Source organism: Durio zibethinus, chromosome 22 (genome assembly GCF_047325235.1).
Source record: "Durio zibethinus cultivar Kanyao isolate XHJ-2024 chromosome 22, ASM4732523v1, whole genome shotgun sequence".
NCBI lineage: Eukaryota > Viridiplantae > Streptophyta > Magnoliopsida > Malvales > Malvaceae > Durio > Durio zibethinus.
Window position 1 is genome coordinate 18705421 of NC_143183.1, and position 25536 is coordinate 18730956.

The 25536-nt window shown below is 31.6% G+C and overlaps 4 protein-coding genes across 11 annotated transcripts; 3 read left to right on the forward strand and 1 right to left on the reverse strand.

Annotated features, from left to right (window-relative positions):
- Positions 1-1407: 1407 nt before the first annotated feature.
- LOC111307142 (11S globulin seed storage protein Ana o 2.0101-like) lies at positions 1408-4083 on the reverse strand. The gene is made up of 4 exons (XM_089751478.1): positions 4062-4083; positions 2576-2964; positions 2290-2477; positions 1408-2098 (listed from the first exon to the last, which is right to left on the reverse strand). The coding sequence occupies exons 1-4, from the start codon at positions 4081-4083 to the stop codon at positions 1795-1797; spliced, it is 903 nt and encodes a 300-aa protein (XP_089607604.1). The 3' UTR covers positions 1408-1794.
- A 2210-nt stretch (positions 4084-6293) lies between these two features.
- Positions 6294-11277, forward strand: LOC111306721 (NAD(P)-linked oxidoreductase superfamily protein). 2 transcript variants are annotated; one of them, XM_022904539.2, is made up of 8 exons: positions 6294-6608; positions 6980-7075; positions 7467-7550; positions 8348-8508; positions 8973-9090; positions 9447-9579; positions 10311-10489; positions 10876-11277. In XM_022904539.2, the coding sequence occupies exons 1-8, from the start codon at positions 6339-6341 to the stop codon at positions 11113-11115; spliced, it is 1281 nt and encodes a 426-aa protein (XP_022760274.1). In that variant the 5' UTR covers positions 6294-6338; the 3' UTR covers positions 11116-11277. The 2 variants fall into 2 exon arrangements, with proteins under 2 accessions (XP_022760274.1, XP_022760275.1); XM_022904540.2 differs by lacking the exon at positions 6980-7075 and having other exon boundaries at positions 6299-6608.
- A 168-nt stretch (positions 11278-11445) lies between these two features.
- LOC111307143 (PH, RCC1 and FYVE domains-containing protein 1-like) lies at positions 11446-17660 on the forward strand. The gene is made up of 9 exons (XM_089751511.1): positions 11446-11983; positions 12336-12422; positions 13058-13147; positions 13286-13372; positions 13466-13564; positions 13973-16030; positions 16143-16289; positions 16399-16787; positions 17044-17660. The coding sequence occupies exons 1-9, from the start codon at positions 11936-11938 to the stop codon at positions 17246-17248; spliced, it is 3210 nt and encodes a 1069-aa protein (XP_089607637.1). The 5' UTR covers positions 11446-11935; the 3' UTR covers positions 17249-17660.
- Positions 17661-20256: 2596 nt separating this feature from the next.
- LOC111306723 (putative E3 ubiquitin-protein ligase XBAT35) lies at positions 20257-25182 on the forward strand. 7 transcript variants are annotated; one of them, XM_022904547.2, is made up of 11 exons: positions 20257-20606; positions 20692-20806; positions 21145-21225; positions 21499-21587; positions 21712-21803; positions 21985-22066; positions 22812-22914; positions 23030-23113; positions 23281-23364; positions 23683-23768; positions 24337-25182. In XM_022904547.2, exons 1-11 carry the CDS (start codon positions 20505-20507, stop codon positions 25009-25011), a joined length of 1593 nt encoding a protein of 530 aa, XP_022760282.1. In that variant the 5' UTR covers positions 20257-20504; the 3' UTR covers positions 25012-25182. The 7 variants fall into 7 exon arrangements, with proteins under 7 accessions (XP_022760282.1, XP_022760284.1, XP_022760283.1 ...); XM_022904549.2 differs by lacking the exon at positions 23281-23364; XM_022904548.2 differs by lacking the exon at positions 21145-21225.
- The last annotated feature ends 354 nt before the right edge of the window (positions 25183-25536 follow it).

Here is a 25536-nt window from a genome sequence, read left to right on the forward strand (position 1 = left end):
AGTTTTCTTATCCATCAAGCAATATCTGACAAATCTCAAACAAATCTCAAACAAATCTCAAATAAATCTCTTATGAGATTTGAGTCAATATTCCCAACAACATTATCTAACTAGTAACAATTTACAAAATATTAAATATTTTATATAGTCAAAGTTTTTAATCATATATAATAATAAAAAATTCATAACTTTAATTTTATATAATAAATGATCAAAAACTTATTTCACGTGGGGTAAAGTTCAAGAGTTTAATTATATATTATTCTTATAAAAAAAAAACAAAATTAAAGATATGCTATAAAGTGGTGAAAATTTAATTTTAAATAATTATATATATTTGATCAAATCTAACTTTATTTAAATAATTCTTAAGATCTAATTTGATTTTATTTTAAAAATCAATAACTTAAACTTGACATGCCTAAGTTTGAATTATCCGAATTTAAATAATTCAAATTCAAAAATATGAACTTAAAATAAATCATCTTAGATAATTAAACTTGAAATAATTTAAATCTAAATAATTTAAATTCAGAAAATAATCTAAATTTTTTTAAAATCAAAATATTTGGCTCAAAGTAGCTCAATCCGACCCACCTTTTTGCCAACTCTATCTCGCTTTGGTAGTGAAAGTTGTGTTCGATGATCTAAAACAAAAAGAGAAAATGTTAGTTTAGCATTACTATTACCAATTGAAAAAAGTTTGAATTGAGAAAAGTAAGTTTAAAAGTATGATAAGAAAATTGTGGTTAGAAACGTTTAAAAGAATGATAAGAAATATGTGGTTAGAAATTGTAAGTATTTGGTATTGCGTGAGAAAAAATGTGATAAGTAATTGAAATGTTTAGAAAGATATGTATAAAATAAAAAAATATTTGAAATATGGGAAAAATATAGTATTTTTTTAATCCAAAAAAATTTTTTTACCACAAAAATAACTCTCCAGAAATTTTTTTGTTTGGGTTTACAAATCATATTTTTAAATTAAAAAATCATTTTTTATTATTTAAATAAAAAACAACTTTTAAATTAAAAAAGAACAAACCGTATTATCTTCATTACTTCATATAATTAGCAGCTAGAAATTAACGAAATATGGAGATGAGATTTTACTCTAGGGAGAGATAGTGCTGTAATAATGCTTTTGTTTAATCTATTAAAAGTTGCACGAATTAATACAGGCTACAAGTACTGAAGTAAACCTGTGTTCATGCCTTAGTAGGCCTTAGGTAATTCCAGATTTTAACATCTGGTTTTCCTGTTCTCACTATTGTATAATCATATATTCTCAATCCTAGGATGTAGATTCCTTCAACCTCTTTGCCTCTTCCTTAGAGATTTCATATGAATACCTTAGCACATCCTCCGGTATGGTTCGTATAGCTGAGACATATCAGGCAATGTGGCTAGTTCTGCTGATATTCTCAAGTGGTTTAGCGTTTTTGATGAAACCTACAAACTCTAATCCATGGCTTCCTGCTTTCTGCACGATTGAGACGTTCTTTGGTATGGTTAGAATCTGACCCTCCTCAACCAGCTTGTTGAATACTGTCTCCACTCTCGCCGATGATTTGGATACGGCCATTGCCTTTGGTGATGTACATTATGATGGATTCATTGAGGGTCATATCAGATACATGAATTGCGTTCTGCATATGTTAGACAATAATTATCATTGACCAAAATCTATTTTTCTCTTGAATTTTTATATTTGATTTACATTGTGGATGACTCCACTCACAGCGCTGAGTTGGATAGACTAAAGAATTGGTAGGTTGAGGCTGTTGATGTTGGTCAAATTCCACCACGGTAGTGAATAGCTTCAGCAAACGAAGGATCAGTCTGGTGCTTTAGCTTCATCGAAAGGCAACTTTCTTCTGAGACATGTGGTTTCCCTTGCTTTACTAGTTCTCTTTCCTGCTCTTCCCCGTCTTCTTCTTCTTCTTCAAACTGCCACAGTTCCATTTTCAACTCAGGTGGACGTATGACTCGAACAATGTTTCCCCTACAATCATTTTCAATCTGCAACTTCTTTGCAAGCTTGTGGTCAATTCCAACAGACGCTGCCAAGACCTCTTCATCTAAACTGCTTGGGAAACTTTTTTTTCACTGCTCTGGCTTTCATGCTCGCTATTCTGCCCTTGATGATTCCCGGCAAGATAAAACCTCTGAATGCTAAAAATATTAACTAGAATGATCAATATCTCAACATGAATATGGTTGTAGTTTTAATCGGTTCTTACCTTGAACTTTTGTTTTGATTGGTCGGCGATTGAGACTGCAACGAACTCAGATTCACCATCGTTCTGAGTCCAGGCTATTGTTCCCGCTGGCATGGCATAGATATCACCCGCCTGGAGTCGATCAACGAGTTCAAGTTTCGGATGATGCTTGCCCCTTTGTTGTTTATATTGGGACTGTGATTCAGCTTTTTGTTTATCAGCACAACTTGGGAAAATCGTCCCCAAAATGGTTCCCTGCATTGATCACAATTCGCAACAAAATAAAACCATTAACATGTTAGAACCTAGAATTTTGAGCATGGTAGCAATGTAAATAGTCTAATTACCGTTTACGAGCCTTGAACCACATAGAATAGCTTGGGAACATTGTCGAATGAAGGCAAGGCGAGGCCTTTGCTGCGGACTGTATAGCGGTGAGCAGCAACGCCAACACAGTGCAATTGTTCATTATCCGGGTCCCAGGACTCGGTATAACCGGCCTCTGATATGATCCTATCTTTGGGTTCTAAAGCTTGCAAGTGTTTGATTTGGCATTCATGAGCAAAGCAGCCATGGAAGAGGAAATGAAACCAAAGGTTAAGAGAGAGTAAATAAGAGAGGCAGCCATGAAAATTCAATGCTTGACTTGTGACATTAAAGAGAGGAACGGGGATAGTATTTGTAGAAGAAATATGATGAGAAAAAAAGGTTTGGGATGTGGTGAAATGGATTGCTTTTATTGCTTATGATTTGTAGAATCGTCTTTATACATTGCCAAAAAATCTAATAATAATGCTATATTAATGAGAATGATATTGATATATATATAGTGTTAATCACATTTAGAATTTTTTTGTGTAATAGTCGAGTTAGTGATTTGCATTACCCTGCTCAATTAATATAAAAGGAAATTTAATTTATGATGTAATAATTAGAGGCTTAACAATAATTAAATTTTTTTGGATTCCATTATGCATATTTTATTTTATTAAAGTTTTATTATTATTATTATTATTACCAATGGTTAAAGATGTTTATAAATAAGATCAAACTCAATTAACAGCTTAAAATACTTACTCTAGGTCTGACTCCATTAAAACCAATTTAATTTAAATTTTATTTTAAAATATTAAAAAATATATTATATTTTAATAATTTTAAATGCATATTTAATCTATGTTTATTTTCATCTAATTTAGTACATTTATAAAATTTTAATTTTTTAAAGTCTTTCAATAAATTCAAACTCAAAAAAAAAAAAACAAAACAGCAAACTCTTTTTGTTATTTGAGTTAATTTCTATTGTCATAGATATTTGATTGTATCTCATGTATACTTGAGTTTATTAATAAAATATAAAATAAATTTTTTTAAAATGTTGATTTTTGTGCCATGATTTAATTTAATCGACAAATAAAATTAATCAAAATAGTTTCCTCGTAAAAATTAAAAGAGTACCAATACGCAAAAATCTAATCAATAATGTTGAATGATAAAAATTTTATTTGGTATTACTTTCTTTGTTCCATTTTCTTTATCCATATTTCTTTTTTGAAATATCTTTAAATTATATCTTATTTCTTTTCTTGAATATGTAAAACTTTTTTTATATTTTAAAATTATATATTTTTTTAATTTTTTGACATTAAAAATCATGAAACTTTAGTTTTATAAAAAAATTAAAATTTAATATTAAATACATTAAAATTAAAATATTTTTCTTAAACTTTATGAATGTCAATACATAACAACATTTAAAGGACGAGGACATACTTTTTAATGATAAAATACTTCTTTAAATCAAGTGTATTAATTCTATATACTTAAAAGCTATTTAACCTCTATGTGATACCATGGCCATTTCATTCATGGTTTGTTTAGGGAGTTGAGCTTATATACGGCAATAACATTTTTTAATTTTTATTTTATTTAAGATAAGAAGACTTCTTACACTATTTAGATTTGAAAAAATTAAATTGGTTATTACTATTAAAAAAAAAGTTTGCTACACTTTGAAGTCTAGTGTAGTTATAGGCTAAAATTAGTTTGTAAGTTAAATAGGGAAGTGAATTATAGAAATTGAGATTTGAATTCTAAATTTATTAATTATTATTTTTTATAATTGTTTATATGAATTAGAGTGTTCATGAGTTGAATTACACTGGTTAATGTTTAATATTAATAGTTTATATGTTTGTCTAGTATGATTCGATTCGAAATTTTGAGCCTCAAAATTTTTTGAAATTCGATCCAAATTAAAAAAATATTAATTCTCAATCTCACCTACTAAATTTAATTTATATAATAAAAATTTTAAAAAATATGACTAAATTAAATTTAATAGGATTATATTCAATTCACATATATATAAATTAAAAATAAAAATTAAGTTTAATCAAATATATATAATTTTTATTTTTAATTTATATATATATGAATTAATTTATATATAAATCACGTATATATAAAAATAAAAAAATTTTATATATAAATTCGGGTCGAATCATATTCAAATTTTAAATCTTTTGTTTAAAATAAGATTCAAAATTTAAACGAGCCTAAAATTTATACTAATACCCGTTTAACGATTTTTAATTTTTTATTTAAACTATTTCTAAATTTAAATGGACCTTTAAGTTTGAACGAGTAACTCAACTCTTAAACAAATTTAATATGAACCAACTAAGTTATCCTTCAATTTTATTTTAATTTTTTTGGCTCTGATTGAGATTGTAATTATTTTTTTTTCTTAATTATACATAGAGCTTGTATTGTTTAGTTTTTTTTTTTTTTTTTTCTCATATTTTAATACTTTCTTAATAAAATTGACATAACTTATTCAAATCTTAAAAACTCATTTAACCTACTCGAACTTAAATACAATCTAATTTGATTTAAAATTCGTATAATCCGTCCGAACTCATTTAGAGAAACCTAAACAAATTTGAAGGTGAAACTTAAACTAGGCATTTGGTAAAGCTAGTATTTGAAAAAAAAAAAAAAAGGAAATTAATTTATGGAATAAAAGAAGAGGAGATTGTTTTTCTGATTATATGTATGCACCGTAAAAGAATTTTGGATAATTGTTGACGATCACTAATAGTAACTTATTATTACAACAATATTTTTATAAATTTCATTAATTAGTAGAATATAATTCCTTGAGAATGTGATTTTTTTTTTTATTTCAAGAACGACAAAATCCTATTACAGTAAAAAAAAAAAGAAGAGATTTGATTCGAAATCAAGTTTTGATATCTTTTTAAAAATTTAGATGATTATTAAATCATGAAGCGAAAGATAATACAATAATCTTGATAACCATGGTTATTTTCGAAGGCAAAAAGATGGTTTCCAAACTCAAATGCTATTAATTTTATTACCAAACAAAATATAAAATTAATGATATTATAGAATCTTAAAATTAAAAATGAAATTATTTTAGTATAATAATATTATTTTTTATATTTAAAATTGTAAAATTTAAATTTTACTCGTTAAAATTAAAAATATAACATTTTTACGAATAAATTTTGTTAATATAATAATATTATTTTAAAAAATTTAAGATTTAAAATAAATAACAAAAAAATTTGCAAATATTAAGAATAAAAACTTCCATAAAATCTACTTTGAGCGAAAACAAGGATTTTATAGGGTTTTATTTGTTCATGGGTAATTAATTAATTTTAGGTTATATTTGATATATAGCATGATAGATAAAATAATATGATAATTATTTTATATTATATTTAACTTATTTAAAGGGATATGATTATAAAGAAAATTATAATTTTTTTAATATAATATGATTCAATCTTCTCAAAATAAAAAAAAAAAATTTTTAATTTATTAGATTAAATTTATATATATTATTATATTTTTTAAAAATTATATCAATAATTTTAATTATATAAATTTTTAAAAAATAATTTTAATTAATAAATAAATTATTCTACCTGTCAAATTGGGCTCTTTGATCCATGTTTTTCTTATTCGGAGAATGGAGACTGGCGATAATAAAAAAGTAAATAAAAAAAATAATTTCTACTTAAAACTGAACTAACAGTTAACGTTTGGATAAGAGCAAAGGAGGCGCCACTTAATTCAAGCTTCATGAAGATGGCCTCCCCTTCGACGTTCTCTTCAGCTCCCCCTTTTCCGTGCTGCAACAACAACAAAATTTCCAGTGTTCCCTATTTTGCCTTCCTTAACCCTTCACGCCACGCAGTTCAACGTTTATCCAACGCTAAAAGAAAGCAACTTTGGCTCAGGAGGAGCTGTTTCAAGCCACCAATCATTGCCAAAGTTGCCCAAAAAACCGCCTTGCAGTATAGGAAGCTTGGTGACTCTGATCTTCAAATCAGTGAAATCACTTTGGGAACTGTAAGAGCATTGTTTTCTTGTTAATGGGTATTTCCTATTTTATTCAAAGAATTGTTTTTTCCTCTTATTTTGTTGGTTTTGAATTGTTGGTCTTTTGTTTGTTTGAAAGTAAATAATGTGAATAGAATAGTATTTTTCTTATTCCTATAAAGATTTAGCATTTGCAAGTATAAATGTACGAAAATGGTTCCCTGCATTTTATTTCAGTAGCCAAAGAATGGCCCTTGTTGATTTGTGAAATTTGAATTAAGGGATGCTTAAAAAATGGCCTTCTTTTGTTTTCTTTTCTTATTATAGCATATTCTCGGTTCTAATTCTCTGAAGCCATGTTATTATCTTTAATTTATGCATGCTTTTATTGGTTGCTTTAGATGACATTCGGAGAACAAAATACAGAGAAGGAAGCTCATGAAATGCTTAGTTATGCTTTTGAACATGGCATCAATGCTCTTGACACTGCAGAGGCTGTAAGTTCTTTTGCATGTAGAAATGTAACAAAAGCAAACAGACACAATTCATAATGAATTGAGATGATGCACAAACACATTCACATGGAGTGCATTCTTCAATGCTGTTAAATTTTCATCTGCAACATCTCACCTCTCTTCTTTTGTTCAAGAAATTGCAGAAAAACATTTCAGGAGATCTCTTTTATTGTCAACTGTAGTGTCATGTGTGATTACATGGGCTATATGTGAAATACTCTTTAAATATTTTGAAGATTTAATTTGATGTAGTTGGTGTGCCTACATTGTGCTATATTTTTTCTAAAGCAAGTCTTAGAGTGAGTTATCTTAGATATCTTTACCCAAGTTGCTGTGACATTAACGTCTCTTTCTCTCGCTTTCGATTTCTCAGTACCCAATTCCCATGCGGAAAGAGACAAATGGAAGAACAGATCTCTACATTGCTAGCTGGCTGAATTCTCAGCCCCGTGATAAGGTACTTTTTGCATAATAGATGACTTACAGATATAGGTATTCCTGCTTTATTTTTTGGTTAACAAATTTTTTTCTCATTAAGAAAAAAAAAAGGAGAAAGATAGAGAAGAGGCTGAGTGATATAGTATCTTTTCCTATGTCTTTTAGGATATCTATGATGGATTTTAATGAAAATTTTAAATCTTCCGCGTCAACTTCTTTAGCTGCTCAAAAGGTAGTAATATATGTCATTCCAAATGCTTCTCCAAGAAGCTGTTATTACAAAGGGCGAGATAGGATCCGATTTACAGCTAAACCTTGTTAAGAGGATAATATTTGAATTTAACCTGGTAATATGTTATTTGAAATAGAATGTGATAGAATATTGAAAATATGTCCTACATAATGGTGCTTGAAATGGATTTTCCTTTAAATTCTGTGCAAAAGGTGTACCAGCAACAATTGGACTCCTGAATGGTATTATTGTTCATTGATTTCTTGGTGAACATTTTTAAAATTTTCCAGATCAGCAAACATTCAAAATACTCTGGCCTGATGTGTCCCTAATGAATCACTCAATGAGTGTTCATAAATACATGTTTATGCTTTCTAGTGACTTACATATTTTACCTCACCTATGTTGGTTATTTTTTTTCTCAGCTTTAGTAATTGATTTATGGGTATTGGTTTCTATGTGCATATTTGCTGAATTTTTTAACATTGTCTGAGAAGATGATGGTGCAAGGTATTGCTTACTGAAGGCTGAATATATTGCATTCTTTCCGATTGTGTTTTATTATGATCCCTCATTATTTACAGGTTATTTTGGCAACAAAAGTAAGTGGCTATACAGAGCGGTCAACTTATCTGCGTGACAATGCCAAAGTTTTACGGGTTGATGCTGCTAATATTAGAGAAAGTGTGGAAAAAAGTCTTAAGCGCCTCAACACTGATTACATTGATTTATTGCAAATTCATTGGTAAGATTGCAGGTTTTTTTTTTTTTTAACAGCATCAATTATAGTAGGTTCTCTGTTTTTTTTTTAAAACCTTACATCATTTTTCACCTTTATATCTTTTGGAAACGCTAAAGGGCAAAAAACATGCTTCTCATCTCATATAACCCCCAATACTGGGCGAAGCCACAAATCAGGATTTAGTTTTGGGTTTATAGGTGACAATTTGGAATATAATGTATTTAGTTGGTGTGATAGTAGGCATTTACTGACTTTGCATTACACCTTGTCTTATCTCTGCATAGCTTCTTGATTTCCTTTTCCTTGTGAATTGATTCATGTCTACATTTTTGTCTTCCATTTTCTCCAACAACAAGCGGGAGCAATATAATTATATAAGCTGTGTGTTTCTCTGACTGAACATCTAGTCAAACTTTCTCTAATTTATGTTTTTCTGAGGTTAATATTCTTTTTCAACATTCAATCAGGCCAGATCGCTATGTACCATTGTTTGGTGAGTATTTCTATAATCCTTCAAAATGGAGACCAAGCATACCATTTGTGGAGCAACTCAAGGCTTTTCAAGAACTTATTGACGAAGGAAAGGTAATGCTTGTCCTAAACTAAGTTGGACATATAGTTCAATCTTCTTTGAGCTGACTATTTCTTGTGATAGAAAATAGCATTGAAGCTACTCAGAATGCTGCTAAAAAATCGATTAGATTTTGTGTTCTAAAAATCAAAATCTAACTTTTTAGTGAATATAAATTGATAGGTGCTTTTTCCCTGCTAGAAAATAGGAGTATTTGGGTGTCTGGATATGCTTGGTACCTGGAAGAAGATCAATAAACTTCACAAGCATGGCATAGTGAAATATTTGATTATTTGTCTTATATAAACATTTAGTTGCTTGACGATGTCACAAATACTTTATGATTGGTATGGATGCTTTTCAATTGTAGGTACGCTATATCGGAGTTTCCAATGAGACTTCATATGGAGTGATGGAATTTGTTCATGCAGCAAGAGTTGAAGGACTACCAAAGATCGTTAGTGTCCAAAACAGCTACAGTTTGCTGGTTAGGCATTTTGAGGGTAAAGCTAATCCTGAAATTAGATAAATGAAAATCTAAAAGGAATGTAAAATACCTAGCTTATATTTTTCTTTAGATAGAAATTCCAACTTAAAATGACAGTTTTCAGCTATCTACAACCGCTTGACATCTTGCTGCATGGTTTTACTCTTGTTCCCTGAAGTTTTGATTCATATGCAACGACCAACAAATTAAACACCCTGGAATCGATTCTCTGCTTAGCAGCCCTGTTCTTATCCCATAGAGGTCCCTTTGATGTTAGGATTATACTATTCACCAATAGAAGGAGATATACCTATATGCAAGTGCTTAATATGAAGGGTTGGGGCAGGGCCTATATCATTTACAATTACTGTAGTACAATTAACCAATTATAATTCAGCATTGTTTGGGGTCCGTAAAAAAATTATGTAGAGCCCACATTTTTAAGCATTGGACTCTTAACATAATTCTTTGTTATGATTGGCTAATTGCAGGATTGTAGTAAAGAGAATTGTAGATAAAATGTTCCTATTGGGGCAAGGCTAAAGGAATTTTTCCATGATTTATTGAATGGGTTGAAATCCTTAAGCAGACTCTGAGAAATAAGCTAGGAAATTTCCTGGCAACCATAATCATTTAATTTCCCAAGTTTGATGTTTTTATTTTTGTCCAAGTCTGCTTACCGTCCCTGACAGAGCCCTTCTATCATTTTCCACATGTTTAAGAAATTGTTAACTTTGTGCTTTGCAGTTGACCTGGTTGAAGTTTGCCATCCAAACAATTGCAATATTGGCTTACTTTCATATTCTCCACTCGGCGGTGGATCACTTAGTGGAAAATACTTAGACATCAAATCTGAAGCTGCAAAGAAAGGAAGGTTCAACCTTTTCCCTGGCTACATGGAAAGATATAACAAGTCAATTGCCAAGGTATGTTGATGATTGGAATGTGACTAAATAGTACATGGATAAATTCTAGAAAAGTTATACCAAGTTTTAGTAGCACGATATTCTGATGGGAGATAAATAGACCACTTAGGATCCAGAGCTTTCAGGAAGTTATTATTTTTTTTAGTACAAAAGAGGTTGCAGTGTGGGGATGGGGAACGGGTTATAGGTATTAGGATTTGAAACTGTTGGATGCTACCTCTTGAAGGTGATTGAATGAATCAACTAAGCTAAACTCTCTAGGTTTTGACCTTTTCATCTGTTTTTACTTGTGAACTTAAACATTAAATTACTAGATTTTGTTAGGAAATCAAATTGTAACCACTTGAATGCTAGGCTTGATGATAGACATTTTGGTGGAATTTCAGGAAGCAACAATACAATATATGGAGATGGCCAAAAAGCATGGATTAACTCTAGTTCAACTTGCACTTGGATTTGCTCGGGATCGTCCATTTATGACCAGTTCAATCATTGGTGCAACCTCTGTTGACCAACTGAAAGAAGACATTGGTGCATTTCTGACAACTGAACGGCCTTTGCCACCAGAAGTAATGGAAGATATTGAAGCGATTTTCAAAAGATACAAAGATCCTGCCGTAATCTGAGAGCAACGAGAGGAAAGCATGCCATTGATTCATTTTGTTCTTTCACTCCAAAATTCTGTTTTCATAGTATGCAGATTATTTCCAATGGCTATATGTTTATTGATTCTTTATTCACAGGATGAAATAATTTCTATATATATAAAACTACATGTTTTCAATTAATTTTGTCCAAATTCGACCAGAGATATTGGGTTATTATTTTTATAATAACTATTAAGTAATATATTAAAACAAGATTTTACATTTGACGTGGTAATAAAGAGAAAAAAGAAAAAGCAAGAAAATTTTAAAAGGAAGTTAAATTAGTTGGGAGGTGAACGTGAAAACAGGAAAAGAAGCGCGCCAATGTCTCACCTCAACTTCTTTTCAGCTGCAAACCTCCCTATTCACAACATTCCACCGCTTACTTTCCTCTGATTTAGCCTCTTCTCTCTCACTTTTCTTTTTCTCATTGTCCACAGCAAAATCAAAAAAGGAAAAAAAAAAAAAGGTAAATTCATTGCATGATCAAATCAATCAACTTTTTTTTTCTACAAGATCATGTTTTTTTGAGCTTGGAAGTGTGGGTTTTTTTTTTTTTTTTTCATTTGATCCAAAAAAGAAGTTAGGATCTTTTTTGCTGATCAAAGAGTAGTGGAGTTCATTTGATGAAGAGTTGGTCTGGGTTTTGATGAATGTTGGGAATAAGGTGTTTCGATTGTTGATGAGAGGCCAAAGCAGAAAGCATATGCATCTATGACAAAGGCAAGGGAGTCGCCGATTCACCACCTGATGCTTGAGCGTCTTCTTTGCCGGTTTCCTTTAAGTTTTTTTAAATGGAATGGCAGATCCTGTTTGTTATGGCAATTCTGAGCGTGACATTGAGCAAGTAATTACTCCCCCTCTTCTTTTTGTTGTTTGTTTTTTGTTAAAATAAACAAAAGAATGGGATAAATCCCCTTGAAATGAGCAAGAATTTGATGTTGAATGACACATTTTCTTAAATGCGGAACTGCCTCTATCTGTTGCCCTTGCCTATAGCACCTAAAGGCCTAACATAATCCTCTTTCTCTTATTGTATGTGTAACATATTTACGGGTAATGGTATACAAAACATCCCTGTCTCATTCATGAAGACTGCTGATTTTAGCGTTATCTTTTTCTTTGTTTCATTTATGTCTAAGATTTTGATCTATTGTTAGACTTATTTGTTCATATATTTCTTCCCCTTTGTTTTGAAGGCACTAATCACTTTGAAAAAGGGCACTCAGCTTATCAAGTATAGCCGTAAAGGAAAACCTAAGTTCCGCGCATTTAGACTTTCTCTGGTGAGTTACTTTCTGTCAATCTTCAATTTATTTACATCTCAATGTACACTCTCTGCTTTTTTCCGAATCAATATCTGGTTTTAACCGAATGAAACTTTGCCTGTTGAATAAATTTGATCGAATAAATGCATATATCCACTTCGGCCCTTTTAGTTCTATTTACGAATTGAATTTTATTAGAATGATTCATTTTTAGTGCTCTGAATTTGTGATGATGTGTGAATCAAAGTCTTGACCATGTGAGTGGGATGGATGGCACTCATTTTAAGATTGTCTGGAGTCTAAAGAGAAGTAAACAGTGTAAATTCATGTGCGAGTAAAAGAAAGATCCTAATTTTATAAACTACCAAAAATAAGTTTTTCACAGAACTTCAAGATGAAATAGTTGTTAGGATGAGTGCTGTTAATATCCCTATCTCATTAAAAATTAAGTAAATAAGCAAGAAACATATGTGAGAAGGACATTTATCATGTTCTTATATGCTTATGCATAAGCATGTGCACGTGAATTCTCTTCTATTTCCTATTTTTTTGTTTTCTAGTAGGAAGCAGTTATTTATAGAAAAGCTATATGCAGTTCTCTTTCTCAGTAATATTAAGTGCGTATATGATTTCAATTTTAGCTGTATTAACAGGATGAAACGACACTGATATGGTTATCACATGGAGAAGAGAAGAATCTGAAATTAAGTTCTGTCTCTCGTATCATTCCTGGACAGCGTACCGTAAGTTCAATTTCAACTTTTCTTTTTTTCCAGTTAATGACATATGTTGCCGTTTAATTAACCTTCTTTTCTTTGTTATAACACTAATATTTCCAAGCAATATATATATTGTTGACCACTGTTTGCCAACTTCTACAGGCTGTTTTTAGAAGATATTTGCGCCCAGAGAAGGAGTACTTGTCATTTTCACTTCTATATAATAACGGTGAAAGATCTCTTGACCTGGTTAGTGCCAGTTACTAGTTAATTCTGCTTTTTATTTATATTCAGCTGAATGATAAATTTGAACCCAGTGATTACCATTGTCTACCTCCATAGATCTGCAAGGACAAAGCTGAGGCAGAAGTGTGGTTAGCAGGGCTTAAGGCATTGATTGGAAAGAATCGTAGTAGACGAACCAAGAGTGATCTCAGTGACGTGAGTTCTCCTTTCAATATGCATATGCATATGCATATAAGTTATTTGTTACATGTGTTAAGTTGGAAGACTGAATCAGTCGTTGTTGGAAATCCACTTATAATATAACAAAACTGTAGCTTCATCGATTAGGGGAGATTTGTGCCGCTACCAAATTATTGATTTCATTAGTTACATTACTAACATGGGAATGTGGCAGAAAATTGTCTTTTAGCAATTTAAAGTGGAACAATCTACATGAATGAATCAATAAGGACATCAAATTGCATTTGATACGGTCTTTTGGATGATACATTCAGTGTGAGCCTCCATTATAATTACAAGAATTCAAGGAATGTATACGATATGTTTGTTCCCTATGCTTTAAATTGAAATTTTTACTTGCTAACTTCCATGTCTTTATGACAGATACAAGAAGGATATTTCTTTCAAAATGGCCGCCCATTTGGCGCAGCTGTAGAGTTCACCAATAGTATTTCCCGCGGTAGGGTGTCTATAGATTCAGGAAGCTCAGATGCAGGGTCAGAACATGCAAGTATGCAGTTGAGAACTAGTGCTGGGGATGGTTTCCGAATTAGTGTTTCAAGCACTCCTAGCTGTTCAAGTGGTGGATCTGCAGGCCCAGATGACATAGAATCATTGGGTGATGTTTACGTATGGGGAGAAGTTTGGTCAGACGGAGTTCCACCAGATGGGTCTGTAAGCACAGTCCCTACAAAAATTGATGTGCTAACTCCTAAGCCCTTGGAATCAAATGTAGTACTTGATGTTCATCAGATAGCTTGCGGCGTAAGACATGTTGCTCTTGTAACAAAGCAAGGTGAAGTTTTCACCTGGGGTGAGGAATCGGGTGGGAGACTTGGTCATGGAATTGAAAAAGACTTTAGCCGCCCCCGATTAGTTGAGTTCCTGGCAGTAACTAATGTGGATTTTGTTGCATCTGGAGAGTTTCATACATGTGTTGTATCCACAGCTGGTGATTTATTCACTTGGGGTGATGGTGCTCATAATGCTGGACTTCTTGGTCATGGCAGTGAGGTTAGCCACTGGATTCCAAAAAGAGTTTCGGGTGCATTAGAAGGACTGCAAGTCTTATCTATCGCATGTGGTTCTTGGCATTCAGCTCTGGCAACTTCTAATGGAAAGCTATTTACATTTGGTGATGGAACATTCGGTGTTTTGGGCCATGGAGATCGGGAAAGTGTTGCATATCCAAAAGAAGTTCAAATGTTGAATGGACTAAAGACTATTAAAGTTGCATGTGGGGTATGGCATACAGCAGCTATTGTAGAGGTTATAGGCCAGTCAGGTGCTAATGTTTCATCAAGAAAATTGTTCACCTGGGGTGATGGTGACAAACACCGGCTAGGTCATGGAAGTAAGGAAACTTATCTACTTCCAACCTGCGTCTCTTCACTAATTGACTACAATTTCCACCAGCTAGCTTGCGGTCATACTATGACTGTTGCACTTACTACATCAGGTCATATCTTTACCATGGGTGGTACTGCATATGGTCAACTAGGCAACCCAAGCTCTGATGGAAAGTTACCATGCCTAGTACAAGAAAGACTGGTAGGTGAATTTGTTGAAGAAATTTCTAGTGGGGCATATCATGTTGCTGTCCTGACATCAAGAAGTGAAGTATTCACTTGGGGAAGAGGTGCCAATGGAAGACTGGGACATGGTGACTTAGAGGATAGAAGAACTCCAACATTGGTTGAAGCATTGAAGGATAAGCATGTAAAAAACATATCATGTGGCTCGAATTTCACTTCCAGTATATGCATCCATAAATGGGTCTCCGGTGCTGACCAGTCAGTTTGCTCTGGCTGTCGGCAGGCATTTGGTTTTACTAGAAAGAGGCACAATTGTTATAATTGCGGGCTGGTGCACTGCCATGCTTGCAGTTCCAAGAAGGCATTGAAAGCAGCATTGGCTCCAACGCCAGGAAAACCACATCGCGTTTGTGATGCTTGTTATGCAAAACTTAAAGCTGCTGAAACTGGTAACACTTCAAATGTGATTAGAAAAGTTGCTGGCCCACGCCCCTCAATAGATGGCAGGGAAAGGTTAGATAGGGGAGAGGTAAGATCTTCTAGGCTTTTGCTCTCTCCCACCACAGAACCAGTCAAATACCTTGAGATCAGGTCAGGAAAACCTGGGACCAGATCTGATTCTCCTTGTCTAATCCGAGCTTCACAAGTTCCTTCACTTTTACAGCTTAAAGATATTGCATTTCCAAGCTCACTCACTATTATTCAAAATGCTTTTAAACCTGCTGCTCCTACTCCTCCATCAACGCCACCGTCTCAGTCCCCTATCAACTCAAGATCTAGTTCACCGTACTCAAGGAGACCAAGCCCTCCACGCTCTGTGACACCTGCGTTTTCAAGGAGTGTTATCGAAAGCCTCAGGAAGTCAAATGAACTTTTGAACCAAGAAGTGGCAAAACTGCAAAATCAAGTACTAGTGATATACCTTTTTGCTATTCCATTATGCTCACTTGCTACACTACCAGTGGTAACCATGCAGCCTACCATCAAAAATAACTTTCTCTTCTTTTGAGCAATTACAGATCAAAAGTTTGAAGCAGAAATGTTTTTCACAAGACGTGGAGATTAAGAAACTACGAGAAAATGCACAAGAATCTGATTCATATGCCTTAGAAGAATCATCCAAGTATAAAGAGGCCAAGGAAGTTGTGCAATCCATCACAGATCAGGTATAGTTTAGTTCACTTGATATTTAAGTTTGCCACTGTTCATTTTAAATGCAAACCATATCTTCTACAACTACACCTACTGATAATACAACTCAAAATTCTTTTACAGTTGAAGGAAATAACAGAGAAGTTACCTCCTGAGGTTGCTGAAAGTGAAACCTTTAGAGCTATGCATACTCGAGCTGAAGCATTCTTAAACACACATGGAACATCTGAAGCTTCTTCTTGTTTGCCGGCAAGCTTGGAGTCTTCAAATGTGCAAGACCAGAGGATGGAAGATAATGTGGAAACTGCAACTACTGTCCCATCTAATGATGGCGGAAGTTCTACAGAGGCTGCATCTCAACAAAGCTCAGAAAATGAATCAAGAGCATCGGAGGCTTCAGCAATTAGCAGAGGAGGAGAAAAGGAAATTATTGAGCAATTCGAACCTGGAGTCTACATTACTTACGTTTATCACCAAAATGGTGGCAAGATCTTTAGACGAGTTAGATTCAGGTACTCGACTGATTGGTTGATTCTACTAGATTACACATGTCGAAATGCACACACACACACGGATAGACACAAATGCACCATCCACACATATATACACACCTGGAACACCAAATTCCTCTGCTGATCCTTTCTACTTCTGAAAAACAATGATTGACTTGCATTTATTGTTCAAGACTTGCATTGCAATTGTTCAATGACTTGCATGAGGAGATCTCATTAATCTCACAACCTTATGTTGACACCAACATTTTTGCAGTAAACGAAGGTTCGCTGAGCAGCAGGCAGAAGAATGGTGGAGCAAAAATAAAGACAGGGTGCTTATGAGGTACAGTCCACATGCAACAAAACCTGCTTCAGCTGTATCATCTCCTTCTCAACCACAAACACCACCAGCACCTGCTGATGAAACTAGTGAGGCAGCATCCCCTTCTCAAACTCAGTCATCTGTTAATGTAGAATAGAAAAAGATCAAGCAGCTACCATGACTGCAGCAACATTATGGATCAACAATTATGTATTTGTTTTTAGAAAAGGTTACGTATGCATACAAGAATTTTCCATCACTTTACCTCAACAAGGCAAAGAAACAACTCCATGATCGAGACATGATGACCTCAAAGAATTATCTACTTAAGAGGAAGGAAAAGTACATTTAGCTCTTCTTATTCATTCTTTGTTTCTTATTCTGTTGCTTTCTGAAACCTTTCTACTGAAACATTGTAGCGGCACAGTAGATAAATTCCTTTCAATATGATCAACGGTAGCTATATTTTTTGGATTAAATACATATTTGATCCCTAAATTTTGTAATTTTTGTCGTATTAGTACTTTTAAAGAATTTTTTTATCATATTAATACTTAAATTTTTAAATTGATATATCTTAGTAACATCATTATTCAGCTTTATTGATGTAGCATCATTAATGTCACGTCATGACATGTCATACTTACATCATATTCAAAAAAAAAAAATAAAAAGTTAATAAAATTTTAAAAATTCTACAAAATATTAAAAATTTTTTCAAAAAATATTATATTTTTTAAAAAAAATTTTAAATTTTTTTTGAAAATTTTTTAAAAATTCTGAAAGTTTTAAAATTTCCAAAAACATTAAAAAACTTCAAAAAATTTTAAAAACTTATAAAATTTCAAAATAATTCTAAAAAATATTAAAAAATTCTGAAAAAATTTTAAAATTCAAAATTTTTTTAAAATTTATCAAAAAATTAAAAAATTCTAAAAAATTGTAAACCTTTTTGAAAAATTATAAAAAATTTAAAATTTATAAAAAATTTAAAATATGAAATATTTTTATAAATTATAAAAATTATCATAATTTAAAAAGTTTTAAAAATTATGAAAATTTTTAGAAAAATTAAAAAATTTTAAAATTTATAAAAATTAATTTTTCTTAAAGTTTATAATATATAAAAACTTAAAAAACTGAAAATAAGAAAAAATTTAAAAACTTTTAAAATTTTTTGAAAAATTAAATAATTTCAAAATTTTGAAACATTCTTTAAAATTAAACAAATCTAAAAAATACAAATCCAAAAAAATTTAATAAAAATATGTAAATATTTTTATTCAAAATTTTTTTGTTTTTTATTTTAGTTTTTTTTAGTTTTTGTTATTTTTTAAATTTTAACAAAATTTTAAATTTTATTAAAACCATCATTTTTTTTGTTTTTTTATTTGTTTAAATTTCTTGGATTTTTTTAATTTGGAAGTATTTTCCAAATTTTTAATTTTCCTTAATTCTTTTTGAAATTTTTTTTAAAATTTTCTAGAATGTTTGAGAATTTTTAAAAGTTTTTAGAAATTTTTAAAATTTTTAATTTTTTGAATTCTCTAAAAATTTTTTGAAATTATTTTAGAATTTTTGAAAAATTGTTAGAAATTTTAAATTTTTTCATAATTTTTTAAGATTTTTTATAGTTTTTTAAAGTTTTTAAAAAGTTTTTAGAATTTTTTATTTTTTAGAATTTTTTATTTGAATTTTTTAAAATTTTTTTGAATTGCAAAATTTTTTGAAAATTTATTTTAGAATTTATAGAAATTTCTTAGAATTTTTTTTTAGAATTTGTTAAAATTTTTTTAATGGTTTACAATTTTTTGAAATTTTAAAATAAAATTTAAATTTTTTTATACATATCAACATTTTATTAATGATTCATGCTATATTAATAAAGTTGACTAACGACGTTAATAAAAAATACAAATATAATGATGATTTGAAAATTCAAGTATCAATATGAAAAAAAATTGTTTAGATTCCAATGTAACCAAAATTATAAAATTCAAAAATCAAATATGTATTTAATTTTTTTTAATTTGAAAAACAAAAAAATTTCGACCAAATCTTTGAGCACGTAGATCATGTATCAATCACCACATCAATTATTCAGGTGCATTAGACAGTTGTTTTATTAGGTTAGAATACAATATTGTTGTCCTATACTTTTATAATTTTATTCAAAGTAAAATCTTTGGATCCATTAGTTGTTTGATTACATAATAAAATCAAAGTACAAATAGGGAACAGTGAAAAAAGAGGCTATATACAAAGTAAAATATTACTAGTAGCAGAAAACAAATTTGGGGCTGGTCGGGACATTTGGATCAGCCAAGTAAGATGTCAAACCAAGTTTGTATCCATCATTTATTTGGTGGTTTGATACATTTTTGTAGGGGCAATTAATGCCAACGCTCTGATAGGATGTTATTAATTAAAGATTATTTTATAAATAATTATTGATTTAATTAATTAAAGTTTATTTTTTTTATTAATAATTTGAGATTAAATTTTATTGATGATTATCTATTAAGATTATTTTACATATATAAATTATTTAATTTAATTTATTTATTTTTAAATTTATTTTTATCAAAAAAAATATTTTTATAAATTAATTAAAGTTCTTTGACAACTTCCCAACTGTCATATGTCATCGATGTGATAGCTCAACCAATAACAATAGCTATTAAATTTAGCAAGAAATGGACTCAATTTAGATTTTTAATTATTAAAAATATTGATAAGTGCTTAATGACATTAATTATATAATATTTAAAGAAAAATTTTGCTCTTGATAAATTTAATTTATTAATTATAAATTTTAAAATTATATTTTAATTATTTTAATTAATATTTAAAAGCATTTTTCAATAAAATATTAAATTAAATTAGATAAATACAATTCGGCTTAATTTGACTGATTATTATTTTCTTTGTAAATACTAAACAGATTTATATTCGAATTTGATTTAAGATTATTCTTATTTAAAAAATTATTAACTTAAAAAGAAAAAAAAGAACAAGGTTATAATTAAATGTATGCAATTATTGAGCCAATAAAAGCAAAGCACGTGTCTTCAAGGGACCGCGTTCAAGCCGTTTCTACACGTCACTTCAGTTGGGCCACCGGTTTCCTAGAAAATAAATAAATAAAAAGTCATAAAAAAAACTAATTAAAAATTTTAAACTTATAAATTTCGTCGAAATGAAATTTTTATGTTCCTTTGACTCTCAAATTCTTCTCTGTTAAGACATCTTATTTTTTTTAAATGAATATTTAAATTTATTTTTCCGATTTAAAAGTTAACAACCTTTTTCAATATCTCGATCCTAACTTTGGATCTCTTGCCCATTTTATTTTCCTGGAAAAAAAACCCTGTGTCCAATTTTCCATCGAACCAAACAGAAGGTTGTTTTGAATGGGGCAACAACAATCGAAAGACGAGTTGTTATACAATCAAGTGAGTTACGGCAATACTGAAGGGATCAAAGCTCTTCGCCGTGAAGGCGCTGGCCTTGAGGTACCAATTAATTAATCTGATTTTTTTTAATTAATCACTAATTATTAATCGAATAATTAACCCTTTTTTGGTTATGGATTGACAGTGGATTGATAGAGAAGGGAAAACGCCGTTGATATTGGCGTGTTTGAATCCAGAGCATTTTAATGTAGCCAAAACGTTGATCGAACTCGGTGCCAATGTTAACGCCTATCGTCCAGGTTTCAATTTTTATCGACTTTTTTATTATTTTCAAAAGGGCTTTATTTAATTTATTTGTTTTTCTGAAATTAAATTTAAATTTTGGTTTCCAACAAATAAATTTGGCAATTCTTTTCAATTTTTCAATCCCGGTAGCAGAAATTTATGATTTTGAAGGACCTTTGTTTTGTTTTAATATTCCTTTTTGCCTGTGAAGTGGAAATTTTTACTGGTCATAATCATTTATAACATTGGTTTAAGAAGGAAGAAATTTGCAGTTTTCAAAGGAGGTTTGGAGGCTATTGAAATGAATAGTATATTTAACTGATATAATTTTGGTATTTTAATTTGTGTTTAGGTCGTCATGCTGGGACTCCCTTGCACCATGCAGCAAAGAGGGGCCTTGAGCATACAGTCAAATTACTTCTTTCCAATGGAGGTTATTGTTTTACCTAATTCTACAACACTATGGGAAAACCAAGTTATTAGTTTTTACAGAATTAATATGCTTGATTTTAACCTGAAGCTTGGCTCAATTGGTTCATGTAGCCACCCTTAAGAGGTGAAAACTAGCAGATCTGAGGTTCAAATCCCATCTGCTGCAACCCCTTCCCCCTATTCCCAAGCTGCGGCATCCTTTGAACCAAAAAATATAAATGTTTGATTTGAACTGGGTACGGTAGTTTTATAAGCAACTTGTTTAAATTTTCAGCTAACCCGTTGGTGATGAATGATGATTGTCAAACACCTCTAGATGTTGCTAGGGAGAAAAGAACTGCCAATGTTGTGCGGGCAATTGAGGTATATAGACGGAAGTTTATTTTCTATATTCTATGTATTGTATAATCTGCTGAAAACTTTGAGATTTATCGTATACAGCTAAGTGCTGCCTGAGCAGAGTTTTTTTCCCTTTGATTCTGTGCAGGATCACATATGTTTGTTCTCTGGTTGGATGCGGGAGTTTTACGGGCCAGCATTTATTGAAATGTTTGTTCCTCAGTTGGTTTCAAGAAAAGTGTGGGTATTATTATTTAGAATACTTTTTAATTTCTACTATTTTTTGCTTGTTTGTCACCATAGTCCATAGAAGAATATGAACTGGATAGTTTCTATTAACGTAAATCTTGAATTTTCCATCGATCAGTAGCATGTTTTTCCAAGCAAATTGTGTATCTTCTCATTAATGCATTTCTTGCAGTTGGGTTGTTGTTCTACCAACTGGTTCCCGAAATCAGACAAAGCCTTTCAAGTTGGAGCTGGCCATATATTCCAGTTTGCAGGTATTACAAGTATAATTTGTCTCTTTTTTTTAATCTATAGATATTCAAGCTCTAAGGGTGCAAAAAGAGGTGAAATGAGCCAAATATTAGAGCCAAATATTATGCTCTTCAAGCTCAGCTAAATCTGAATTATGCCTTTGTCAACCTGAATTCAAGCTTGAATGATAGCTGAAATAAATCAAAAGATAAAACTCCTGAAGCTTGGCTTAAACTGGCTTGAATTTTTCATCAAGTTAGCTTCATCTTTCTTAAGTACTTATGATGCTGTTATGTATATAAATAATGAGTTTACCTACTATTGATTACCATGTATATAAATATAAAGGCTGCAAACTACTTTAAAATTTTCAAGCTACTAAGCTTGGTGTGTTATTTCATAACTGAGTAAAGCAAAGTTTGAATAACCTTGATATATGGATCAAAAACTTGAAAGGAGTAAATTGCGGATAGGATAAATTCTTAGATGGTGGCAAGGTCTTCTTTAATCCTACATTAATGGGATATCTTAAAGGAATTTATTGGTTAGCTCAAACCAGGATTTGTCATGGGGCCCTTGGTATGTATTAACCTTTCTAGGGTTAGCTTGTATCTAGTATTTACCCAAATCCAATTGTGAACTACTAAATCATACTTTAAAATAATTTATTGTTTTACTTGCTTTGTTTTGCTTCTGTTTTTTACTGTTCAACTTTTATTCTCATTAAATAATTTTCTATTTCTTATTGGGTAATTGGTGAATTAACAGGATGCCCAGCCACGAACAGTTATTGCATTGTGGAAGGCTGATTTGGAGGAGCCAAAGCTTAATCAGCCTGATCCTTCAGTGGCAATTCTTGATAACTCCAGCAGTAATCCTCTTGCCAATATATGCAGTTGTCAATTGTTTCTAGCTATATTTTGGAATTTGAAATCAGATTGATTTCTTAGTCTCCATATTTTGATTGATTTTATCTTCATGCATAGTCTCAAGACGTGGGAGGCGGAGACGAAGTATTTACACCTCCCGAGAGGCGAGGTGTAAGCCTGGAATAGTTAGGCGTATGCATGGTAATTATCAGTTATTTACAACTATATAAAAAACCCTGAAATTTACTGTAGTTGCATGTAAACGTGATAAGACCAGAGTTCTTTTTGGAAATCATTAGGACTTTAAATTGCAGCCTCACCATAGTGCAGCCTCCACATATTTTGATTGACTTTATCTTCATGCATAGTCTCAAGACGCAGGAGGCGAAGACGAAGTATTTACACCTCCCGAGAGGCGAGGTGTAAGCCTGGAATAGTTAGGCGTATGCATGGTAATTATCAGTTATTTACAACTATATAAAAAACCCTGAAATTTACTGAAGTTGCATGTAAACGTGATAAAACCAGAGTTCTTTTTGGAAATCATTAGGACTTTAAATTGCACCCTCCCATAGTGCAGCCTCCACTTTGGTAGAGTTTCTTCAGATAACTAGGTTTCTTTTCCCCTGATGACTACTTTGCCAATAATTAGGTGAACACTGAACACTGGTTATTTGCCTTGATGCTTGGGTACTACCCATAAGTATATTTGTTACAATGTATGTTTTCTGTGTTATAATTCACATCAGCATGGTCTGGTTATTTTGCAGAAACACGCATTAAACTTGCACCTGGCAATGAAAATGATCGACAGCAGCTTCTGTGGTTTTGTGATGCATGCAAAGGAATTCCACAGGTATTACTCAGTAATATTCACCCTTTATTTACGGATGTTTCATTTCTGCTTCTTGTTTGTAGAGCCATGCATAACCACAGCAGACTATAACAAGAGGAGCAAGTTATTGTGGACAGAAATGGAATTTTTTTATCATCAAAATGATATTTCCTCAAATTTTTTACAAATAATACTAGAAATTCCCTAGTCGAGATTGTTGGGTCTTCCTAAAGAAGTTCCTGTAGCTTAGTGAAGCTGGAATCAGTACATGATGGAGTTTATATTTTCGGGTCTGTTTGCTTGAGGGAGTTGTACTGTTTCTCAGAAGCAAACTGGATAAGTGTGAATGAAACTTTTCATTGAAATTACACAATCATTCTAATTTATACAAGGGCTACACCTTTGTTTTCCGGGTGGGAGGCAGTTGAGTTCCACAGTACATGCAGTAATAAGTAAAACCTCAGGGTAGTTATTCACCCAACTTAGAAATACGAAACATTTTGTTCATAATATTTCTGGCATGGTGATCGTCCTGTCAATTTTCACATTAAATCAATGTTGATTTGAGTTATGGCATTGGAATATGTAGGCAACAGGACCTGCATTTCTGCATAATCCTCGGCCTCCAGCTGCTTCAGCACCTGCACCACCAGATGCTGAGGATTTAGAATTAGCCATGGCAATCAATGCCTCTATCCAGTCAGCAATCGCGGAGACACCCAATTTTGATTTGCAATTGGGCAATGAAGCTAGTTCATCCACCAGTTGGAGTACCCTTGCAAGTAGTAGCAGTCACGGTGGTTCAGTAGCACCAACGGCATATCCTCCTTCAAAAGCAAGTATCAGTGAATGGACAATGACTGAAGCTGGCACTGGTAGCCATACAACCGCCAAGACCCAGAATGATAACAATTCTGCTGCCCATATTACAGTGCAAAACTCAGATTCAGTTCCATCAGCTCCACCTGCTGTGAATGAGATCGTAGAAAATGGTCCAATCCAATATCCATCGATTGATACCACTCCTATTGATATGTCTTACTCAGATGGTGAAAAGGTAGCTGCCAGTCCTGGTCAAACAAAAGAAGATGGAGGTCCTGCTTCCTGCACAATATGTTTGGATGCTCCATGCGAGGCAGCGTGCGTTCCTTGTGGCCATGTTGCCGGTTGCATGTCTTGTTTGAATGAGATCAAAGCCAAGAAATGGGGTTGCCCTGTATGTCGTGCCAAGATTGAGCAGGTCATAAAGCTATATCGTGTTTGAATTTTCACAACTGAATTTGTGTAAGCTGTAAATGTTTCAGTGATTTCTGCACACTGAAGAAGTTTGTTTCTCATTTTGTGGCACTTGGCGCTACTAGTTTTTGTAAACTATATACTTAAATCAATTTTACTATTTCATGTATAATTGCAATAAAAAAACGTTTTTTAAGTAGTTTTAGTTTTAAATAATAATTTCACTCTTAGTTGTATTTATTATTAAAAAAACCCAAATCAGTAGTATATTTGATTTATTAGATATTATTTAAAAATATAAAATAAGTAAATACAAAAAAGTATTGTTTTTAGGAAAGAGATTGTACTTGAGAATAAAACAATGGGTTATAAGAAGATTTGTCAACGGATTGGCTTATCTGTTCAAATTTAGAAGTCCAATCTTGTTAATATTGTGTCTAGACCTGACTCAACTTATGTACAGATCTAATCGTATTTTAAATGTACTAAATGTCATTTTGAATATATTTTTTCAAATTGATTACATTGATCGATCAAGTTAAAATGATCATGT